General features: G+C 45.6%; 1 protein-coding gene across 2 annotated transcripts in view; it reads right to left on the minus strand.

Annotated features, from left to right (window-relative positions):
- Nucleotides 1-329: 329 nt before the first annotated feature.
- Nucleotides 330-10,111, minus strand: part of LOC109529666 (teashirt homolog 1) — a 45,183-nt gene continuing 35,401 nt past the window's right edge. Inside the window, exon 3 of one of the 2 annotated variants that reach the window (XM_019893043.1) lies at nt 330-5,320. In XM_019893043.1, coding sequence (XP_019748602.1) covers nt 1,764-5,320 — 3,557 coding nt within the window. In that variant the 3' untranslated portion in view covers nt 330-1,763. The remainder of the gene's footprint in view (nt 5,321-10,111) is intronic. The other variant, XM_019893042.1, reaches the window with a different exon arrangement.

The following is a 10,111-nucleotide window of genomic DNA, read 5'->3' on the forward strand; positions in this document are numbered from 1 at the left end:
AGCAAAGCAAATTTGGAGCGAAAAAAAAATGTGTTTTCTGTGTATCCTAAAAAACAAACAAACAAAAAAAACTGTTTTGTCATTGGTTTCGTGTCATTAGTCAAGATGTTGACAAAGACACCCATCTGATCAGATCACAGGCTACAGTACACTACTGTCATTAATAAATATAACAATGGCTCTTCAGAGCAGGCCCTCCGAAGGCCAGTCACAAGTCGAGCATGAGTTTCTGAAGCACAATCGCCACTCTCATTGGCTTATCATTCCTGTAATCTTCATCATTACTATAACATTGGTGGTATCCTGCAGCTCGGTAATCAGTTATTTTCCTCTTAAATGTAGCAAAGTAGATGTGTTGCACAAGAAAAAGCAAGAGCATTTAAGAATTGAAAATGTAGGGGGTGAAAAAAAATGTACTACACTGGGCTTGGACTGGATTTTGCTGTGATTGCTTTAATGTGCAGCAAAGGGGATGCTACAGAGCATTTGAATATACATTTGGAGCTTGATGCACCGTTATGACAAATGAACACACAACCACAAATGTATGACTGTTAACAACTGCTTTGGGGTTTATTTTACAACTGAGAAAGAAAAGAAACAACCTAAGCGGTGCTAAAAACGTTTCTTTGTTGTTTTTTTTTTTTTTTTTTTTACAATATTGTTGATAAAACATTGAAATGTATAGTCATTGTGCATCGCTTATTTATTTTCCACACCATATCATGCATCAAATCGGATGCAAGTATAATTAAAATCATTTCTGTAAACCAAGCCAAAGAAGCTGACATTTGTATTTTCATTAAAAAAACAAACAAAAAAAAAAACAAAACGGTGTAACTCTACAGCATATATCTATGTACACAATCTTTTTTTGTTGTTTGTTTTTGATCATTTTAGTACATAAAATGACAATATAAAAGTTAGAGAATGCACACGCCTTAAGATACAAAGACTGCAGTCATTTCAAATGATGAGATATGTCTTATGGGAGTACTGACATTTCACTGGTAATCATTTACAAATGTTCTTTTTACAGCTGAAAGCAACACCGGTAAAAAGAGGAAAATTGAAATGAAAAAAAATGAAAGTAAATATACCAATAGGTTCACAATTTTTTTCAATTTTTTTTTTAAGGAAACTTGCATAAAATGGCCACTTTTGACTCACTGGAAGCAGCATTTCAGTTGTTCCAAATGTTCATATAACCTTTTTTTTTAATACAATAAAGCAGTCCATTCTTTTTCAAAACATTTCAATAACAGGAACCAATAATTATTATTCTTTTAGAAACGCAAAATTCAAAAGTCTAAGGTGCTACTTCAGTCTTTCGGGGTATTTTTAATTGTTTTTGGTGTGTACATTTAATTTTCTTCTTCATATCAAAGTATAGTACAGATTTCCATTCTTCCAATGCATTTTTAATTTTATCATTGACACAGCAGTTGTATTTTTGTCATGAGAATATTGAAATCATTTTTGTTTAACCTTGATTCACTAAAATACATGCACAGATCAGACAAACAGCATATAAATATCTTAGGAAATAAGTGTAAAAAAATGGCAAAATGAAAACAAATCAACATGGTCCAGTCAGGCAATCATTACAACAGAAAATAAGACTTTGTATTTTTTTATTTTATTTTTTCTGTTGGCTCAGTTCGGCCCAGTGCAGTAACTGTGAACAATGTTGTTTTAGTGCAATGAAATTCTAGTCAGTTCCATACTGTAGCTGTTAACGTCTCTTCTCCTCAACACCCTCCTTAAACCGACTCCATTTTGTCTAGTTTCTCGAGTTTCTCCAAAGCTGTAACAAACACCAGGTGGTCCTCGGGAGACTTGCCATGGGTTTTACTGAGGTGTAACTTGACTGCGTGTTTGCTGACGAATGTCCGATTGCAAAGTCTGCACTGGTACACCGAGCCAATGTCGTCCTCTGGCGTAGTCAAGGCTGACAGGGAACTGCCGAATGTCATTTTGTCCGTGATCACCTTTGAGGCAGCCTGCTGCTCCCGTAGGTGTTCAGCTGACAGTTTGGACAGGTCCTTCAAGCTGAATCCCAAGTGAGACTCCAGGTGGCTGATATAGGAGGAGGGAGTCCTGAACTGGGAGGCACAGTCACCACAGAGGAACACAGGCTGGCACGAGTCCATGTTTTTGAGAAACTTGGTGCCACCAGTCCGTCTCAGCTGGTACTTGACATTAGCCAGCCAGTGGGATATGGTGGTCATGGAGAGGCCAGTGAACTTACAGATGTGGACCCTTTCCTGAGGGCCCAGGTCAGTCATGGCGTAGCGGCCTTCTGGGGTCTCCCGCAAGCTGGAGGCAAACTGTGCCTGCAGGATAAGGAGGTGCTGGGGATTCCAGTTGGATTGCCTCCCCTTTCTCTTCTGCACTGGGGAGAGATCCTCGAGGGCGTCCTCAAATGCACTGCCATCAGCGTCTGATTTCTCCGAGATGGAGGAGGGCGTTGAGGATTTGGGAGTCAGTCGCCCGGTGAGGTTTTTGACCATATCGGAGATGTCCATGAGAGCATTCTCTCGCAAAGGAGAGGATACCCTCTCCGGCATGCTCACGATAGGCTTGTTACCATTTACAATATTGTTGACCACACTACTGCTGTTGTTGTTGTTGTTGTTGTTGTTAGCATTACTGTTACTGTGAGTGCTCGACTTGTTTTTACTCAGGTCTATGGGTTGGTCATTGTTTTCATACAAAGCAAAGTGGTTGATGGCCTCAGCGGTTTTGCCCTGAGGTGTTGGGTTGAAGGCTGGCTTTTTATCCATCATGCTGTTACTGATTTTGTAAAGCATGGACAGCGGGTCTGCAGCTGGGCTTACCGTTTTGGAGGCCTTTCCCAGGTGTGTGTTCATGATTGACTGGAGTGCACTGAGAGGATTGATAAAAGGACTTTCTGGGGAGTGATCGGTTATGACGCCGAGACTGTTGCCGTTAGTCACCGGCGATTGGCAGGCCTCGGGGTCGTTCTTTGAATTGTTGTGGTAGACATTCACAAGACTTTCTTTCGGCTCCTTCTTGCAGATAAGTTCGGCTTCGACACTGCCCGGGCTGGTACTTCTCATACCAGATGCCTTACCAGCAATTAGGTCATTTGGAGAGGCCAGTTGCTCTCTCTGCTCCCTCAGTGCAGGAGAGGGGGACTTGACCAGCGAAGGGGGCCGGGCCCGCTCCACGCTCACCATCTTCTCCTCCTTTTCTTTCTTTACAGCGGCAGCTTTGCCCGTCACTTTCTCCACCAGCTCCTCCATGGCAGTGACATTGCTCCTGAGTGGAGTAGGCGAAGAAGGGCTCCGAGGTGAGTGGATGACTGAACTGGGATCACTCACAAGCCCCCGAAGCCCACTGTTAAACATTGGCTGCATCTGGACACTCTGGATGCTGGGGGGCAGAACAGTAGTCGAGCTTTTTATTGCACCTTGCAGCTGATAAGCTGCATGAATGCTCGGGTATCCACCCCAAGTGGGAGTGCCTGTCTGAGCCTTGCTAATGGCGCTTGACACCGTGTTTTCCAGGGATTTAAGAATATCGAGACCTTCTTTCGGAGTCTCCTCCAGATCTTCTTCTCTGAGATATTTATATGATGTGGCGTCAGTCTCAACTTTCTCACCCGAGTCATCTCTCTCCTCCTTGATTTTTTTCTCCGCTGGCTCCCCACTTTCAACTTTCTCATCCTCACTCGCTTCCCTCTTTTCCTCTGAGCCTGAGGAGAGGGCAGGGGACACTGGCTGAGACTTAATGCTTCCAGGTACAGGGAGTCTGGCGGTGGTAGGCGGCAGTGGGATGGATTGAATCTTCTCTTCCACCACAGGATCAAACACCAGTTGCTTCCCTTTCTTGGATGCTGAATTTGTGACCTTCAAAAAGTGACCTGTGACCATCATGTGAGCGGTAAGCTGTTGCAGCGTATCATGAGAGCTACCACACTCCATGCATTTCAGGATCTGAGCTTTTCGTGCTTCAAACTGCCATGTATAGCTGGCACCGTTCTGGTAGCCATAGCGGTTGTTTGCCGTGACATAGGGATTAGCTGCTGATTTGGCATCTTTGCTAATATCGGCAAGTGATAAATTGCCTCCCCCACCACCGGTATGGACAGACTCCGGAGAGCAAGGGGATATTATCGGATCTTGCGTTACTCGTTTTTTAGTGGATGCGGGCACCAGTTTAGTGGCCAAGGCTGGCACTGGTTCTTTGAGAGGCACTTTCTGGTAATGCTTGGTCTTGATCATATGAACGCTGAGATCCTGCAGAGATTCAAACGAGTGGCCACAGTACATGCACTTTAGCACCTTCTGAGCATCCTCTTTGCCTTCCATCTCCATCAGGGAGCGTTTGCGGGGCTTGGACCAGCGCTTTCCCTGATCCTCCTCTTTGTCCTTGTTGTCATCTCGATAGTGGCCAGTCTCATTCATGTGGACTGTCAAACCAACCAGGGTGTCATAGGCAGCGCTACAATCTTTACAGCGGAATTTGCTTGCACCGGTGAAGACGGAGCCATACAGCTTGTTGTTTTGACGGTAGAGCTGCACTGTGCTGAAAAGGCTAGGCTCTGGTAAAAGATGGTAGGGGGTCTGCTGAAGAGTCTTTGCAAGTGCTGCTTGGTGCCAGTCATAAGCCACACCACTACCATTGTTAGTCCCGCCACTGCTGCTCCCGCCGCTGCCGGTTGCGTTCTGGATGCTGACAGCGGCAGCTGCAGTGCCATTTGTGTTAACGGTTGTGGTGCCAGTGTGGCTGGCAGTGGTGCTGGAGCCCCTGCCATTGTGATGACTGCTGACTATGTTGACCCCGTTGCTCTTGTTTGTGGTCGTCGTCGTTGCTGTCGAAACTGGGGCAGAAGAGGCGGCTTCTGAGGTGATGAGGGTACTGTTTACACTGCCAGCTGCAGCAGACTTGGATTTCATGATATCCATTGTAATGCTGGACCAAGAGGCATCTGAAATGAGGTTTGCATAGACGGCTTTCATCTGAGCCAAGCTATCTTGGAAAGATAGGCCGTTGTTGGGTGAGAAGGGCAAGGTTGCACCTTCCTTCTCGTGACCATCCCGAGAGGAAGTACTTTTGAAGTCCGGAAGTCTGTCACTGGCATCGCTAAGCGGGGACCCGTAGCCAGCATCGGGGTTGGTGCCATTGCTGAGGGGAGAGTCTCTGTAACTAGGCGGTTGGCCTCCTTCCACATCATCCTCTTCCTCGTTGCACAGAAATTCAGTGTCCTGGCCATCTAATGAGAGGCCGTCATCCTGGAGGTGCTCTTCCTCCTCTTGAGTGGGCGCCTTAAGTTCATCTTCGGGCATGTACGCTGTAGGACAGACAGGAGACAAAAATTGGAGAGAAGAAATTCTATTAGCAAAGTGAAATCGAAGATTCACAGTACATTAACGCTGAAGGTAACAAAAATGACACAGACCTAAGACTCAGTGGAAAATGTTGCCCTTTTATTCTGAACCACTGCAACTGTACGTCTGTCTCCATGTATGCATGCATGCATGACTTTATATTTTACACACATGTGGTTCTGAACGCGTGCGGTGAAAAAAGCCTCCAAGGGAAATATAAATCACTGCGCTTCTGACAGTTGTCCTTTTCCTACCCAACTCCCTATTCCTTCACACATGCCTCATGTTTCCTGGGAAATGACTGGCTGTTTGGCCTTCTTAGTCAGTTGCATGCTTGCATGTCTAACTCCCTTTTTAACACTTTGTTTTTCTATTCTCTAAGCTTCGTTGCCTCTCAATCCTCCAGTCCGCGAAGTTCAACTCCTCAAATGTTAAGATAATGCAACTGATGTGGTGATGGGGGGAACACTAATTGGAAGGTATTGCAGCTTTTCCTAACCCAGTCAACCAAGCTAAAGGTCACTCCCATTTGAGATAATAAGCACAGAAACTGACAAAACAATGTCATTCCGACCATGCTGCTCGTGAGTGTTAAGACGAGTATGGAGTAGACAACCAATGCATTGTAAAAATGAACAAATATTGAAGAACATGAGCTAGGGGCAGGGGCAAGATGTGTGTCCGTCTATGTGTGTGTGCACATACACTGGGTCGGGAACACACCGCAAGCAACCATAAGCAAGAAAAACATTAAGGAGGTTTGGGGGAAAACGTGGATGAAAAGTAGACACGGGGAACGAAGAACAAGTGTGCATGAGGTGTTGGTTTTTCTTGGCGAGAAGGGGGGAGTAAGTCGAAATGGGAGAAAGAAAAAAAGAGAGGGTGAGAGAGGCAGGGAGACAGGAAAGACAGCCCCCTAGCTTCTTCCTTTATCTCCTTCCTGCATGGTGAGATGTGTGTCCTAGATGCCAGTATCAATCTTTCCTGATGAAACAGATGTGCTGTCAGCTTCAAACGGCACGCTAACCTGTCATATCATAATCTAAGTGGACATAATACCTGATATATATACACTGGCACCATTTACTGCTGCCTGAGAGGAGATGGGTGGATGAGGTGGGGGATGTGAGCAGCTGCACCATGCACTGTGACGATGTGATGATGTGCGTTTGAGCGCGTCGGTTTGGGAATGCACGTTGGCCTGCACGCTCACCTTCACAATGCAGCGCATACTTAGCTCCTCTTACAGGGCAAAGGAGACTCCGACCACAATATTGTCTATAAATCGAGAGTGTGCTGCTGATACACCCTTCTCCAAATGAGCAACTTACCTCCCCCTCTCCGAACCCCACTGCTTGACAGGATTTCAGTGAAATGAGAGCACTACAGGAGAACCTGGCTGCGCTTCAATCCCACTGACAGACTGAGACCGAGACAGTTTCTAAAACTCCTGAAAATCCCTAACACAGCAGATTAGCATTATGTGATCTATTCTCTACAACACATCTGCAGAGTGTCTCCTGTTAGGGTGCCTTCCCGCACCAACCTGCTTCCAGAGCATGAGGATGTCAATCCATATCAGCCATTTAATATACAATGCAACCTGCAGACTGGCTAGCCATTCATCACGAGTCCGATTGTACTGGTGGAACAACCTAGCTGAGTCACTCACGTCAGCTGCAGAACAAAAATAGCCAAAACCCCAGTAGTTGGAAATATAGAAATCACATTGTCGGAAAGAGAAAGCGAAAAATATGTGGATGAGTGACAAAACACAGACTGCAATAAGGAGGGGCTTTGAGCGATGAGCAGGTTGCCAGGGAACCCTTTGACGATGCCTGTCAATCAATTTCTGTCCTACCATGTTGTCATGGAAACGACAAAGAGGGAGCTATCAAAAGCACAGAGACAAAAGACAGGCAGAGAGACATCTGTAAAAATCATAGGCAGTATCCAGATTGTTTTGCAAACCATAAATGTACATTAGTGATGAAACGAAGTTAAAGTTAGCCTGAAATAAATGATCTCTGCCTCGCCTTTGAAATGCTCGTCTGACAGGATGCTGAAATCTGAATTGGCAATGAGGAGGTAAAAATATTAAGAGCTACCCATCAAACGTGGATGCCTCAATCACTGCTGCTTGAAGATGTTTGACTTTCACTCGCTGTCATCTGAACCCCCTTCCTTCCCTTGCCCCCAACACCACCCCCCGTGGTTTGTGTGCTGGGCGCACGTATGCAACGTCACCGCAGTCGGAAGGGGCAGGCTCCGGGTGGGCTAGGGCTGGCGTCCCTGGCGGTTTGACTTGCAGAGAGGGTGATGGCTGTGAGCAGGGCCATCTGCACGGGCACCAACGCGCTTGTCACTTTTGCTTGGGAACGTGCCGCCATCAAGGAGACAGGCGGCAGCGTGGCCAAGAGAGTGCCACGACTCACTGTCACAAACTGCAGCGATCAAGCCCCGCCACCAGCCACTCTCACAACAACGGCAAGCAAGATATTAGCATCTCAGTGCATCGCTCAGCTACGGTGTTCAATGCATATGGGTGATACGCTTTGAATAAAGTGAGGCATCAAATATGTGAAGGACTAAAAAAGGTTTAGTAGCCCCTGTGGATGTCATAAAGGAGCCTTTGAAAAACACAACGCATTATAAAAGCGATAAAGGAGGTTCTCCTTTCTCACGCTACAAAACACTGGGCCAAAGGCTAAATGGCTATACAAGGCTAAAAGACAAAAGTGTTACTTTTCTCAACTAAAAGGGAAGAAAATACTTCCCTTATGAATATTACAGTGTGAGGTATCGTCACAAATTTGTCCTTACAGTCTGCTCTGCGGCTTTGTAAAAACCTTCTTAAAGAGAAGACCGGGGAGAGAGCAGGTAGTCTGGCCGTTCAGACTGGACGGAGACAAAGACTTGTATTATATTTGGCAGAGAACGCCCTTCATCCTGTGTCAATACAGTATAAAATTGGGCTTCGCAGTGTGACAACATGGTAGTGGCTAAGTAGAGAGCATCTTTCAAACATTCTCCCCCATACGTAGTGACTTTTTTTATAACTTGATTTCTGTAAACGCTACCAGATTGAATCCAACCAGAGTACGCGTCTGCAATTTGGCAAGGAGGCAAGCGGCAACACATCACTCCTTTTCAAAACTTTGCTATCTCTTTCCCACCCATCCGTGTTTTTTCCTGCTTTCTCCCTTCTTTGCAGCGAGTCTGCTTGGTTGTTAAATCAATAACACTCTCTGTCAGGCTCGCAGAGCTTCACCATTTGGCCGCTGTCAAAGCCAAACAAACCAGATAAGAAAGGCAGAAAGGAGATGAAACAAGAGTGAAAAGAAAGAGATGAAACCAGTCAGCCTCTCCTCACCAGCCCCTTTTCTCCAACGCCCGTTCTCCTATTTATTTGCACACATTTCTTTATTTATTTGATGTGCGTTTGCGAGGAGGGGGCAATCACAGCAGTCATTTGCAGCACTAATGTCCAATCACAGGTCCCTTCACTCATGTGATTTAGGCAGTGCAAGAGTGGGTTTGCGGAGCAGAAGGCTGGTGGAGGTGGTTGTCGTGCGGCGGGATGGGGAGGGTTGCAGGCCCGGGCCGTTTAGGCTGGCCCCTAATAGGAAACTGGCAGTCTTATTCCTTTCCCCAGATTCTGTTTGTCACCCTGCTCTCCATTACATGCCTCTCAACACTGATGGCTTTGGACAGGAGCTGATCAAAAAGCCATCGCTTGACCTACACGCTGTGGCAGAATGAGCCGCACGCCGCACGGAGAGAATAGTGGGGGAGAGGGAGATGAGATTAAAAAAAATAAAAACTTAAAAAAAAAAAAAAAGAGAGAGAGAGAGAGAGAGAGGAGGAGTTTTGTATGGCAGATAGAAGAGAGAGTGCGGCGGCGAGAAGGGTTGGAGGGGAGGGGTGACTGCTCTCGGACCGGGACAAGAGGGCTGTAAATAAAATGACATTATTATTTCCTCTGTCCCGTCATGTAGAAAAGCCAATTATGGTAATGCTGCTGCCGGCGTGTCAGGGGGAATGTTGGGATGTGCTTCCTGTGAAGCGGCTAACATGAGAGCCATGGCCTGCTGAGGAACCCGGGCCTAATTTTGACAGGAGGTTGCAGAGAAAAGACAGAGGACAAGAGAGACAAGGGGACAAGGATACGGACAACGTCACAAAGCTGTACTTGAGCCTTGTTATGTTCTGTGCTATGAGAGAAGATCAGGTGTGCCATGGGAAATTATCTCATTTCACCACATCAGTCCGAAAACTTTTTCTTCATACAAATAATGTACCTGGGTTTGTGGAAAAATTTAGACTTTTTTTTTTTAAATGATGATCATTATTATTTTGGTTTGTCATGAGCATGAGATTCTTTGAATGCAAACTACATACATGGCAATGGCGAGTGATGAAAAAAGCGGAAGGGGCGTGGCCTGGTCGGGGGCGTGGCCTGGACGGGGCGTGGTTACTTACAAAAGTGGCACGAAACATGCTGAAGATGAAGTGTATTCAATTTACACACTATTTGAAACTTTAACAGAAAAAAAATCCCAAGATTGTTCACTATTCTTTCAAGTGAAAATTTGTGCAATTTTGCTTATGCATTCCTAGTGAACACCAATATGTAACTCCAAATTTGCTGCTCAAAATCAAAACTAAAAAAGTAAACACATTCATTGCCATATTTAAGATTTGCTCATGACTTGTATTCATAAAGTGTTGTGTAAATGTGATAAAAAGCTGTT

This window comes from Hippocampus comes, unplaced genomic scaffold (genome assembly GCF_001891065.2).
Source record: "Hippocampus comes isolate QL1 unplaced genomic scaffold, H_comes_QL1_v1.1 scaffold94, whole genome shotgun sequence".
NCBI lineage: Eukaryota > Metazoa > Chordata > Actinopteri > Syngnathiformes > Syngnathidae > Hippocampus > Hippocampus comes.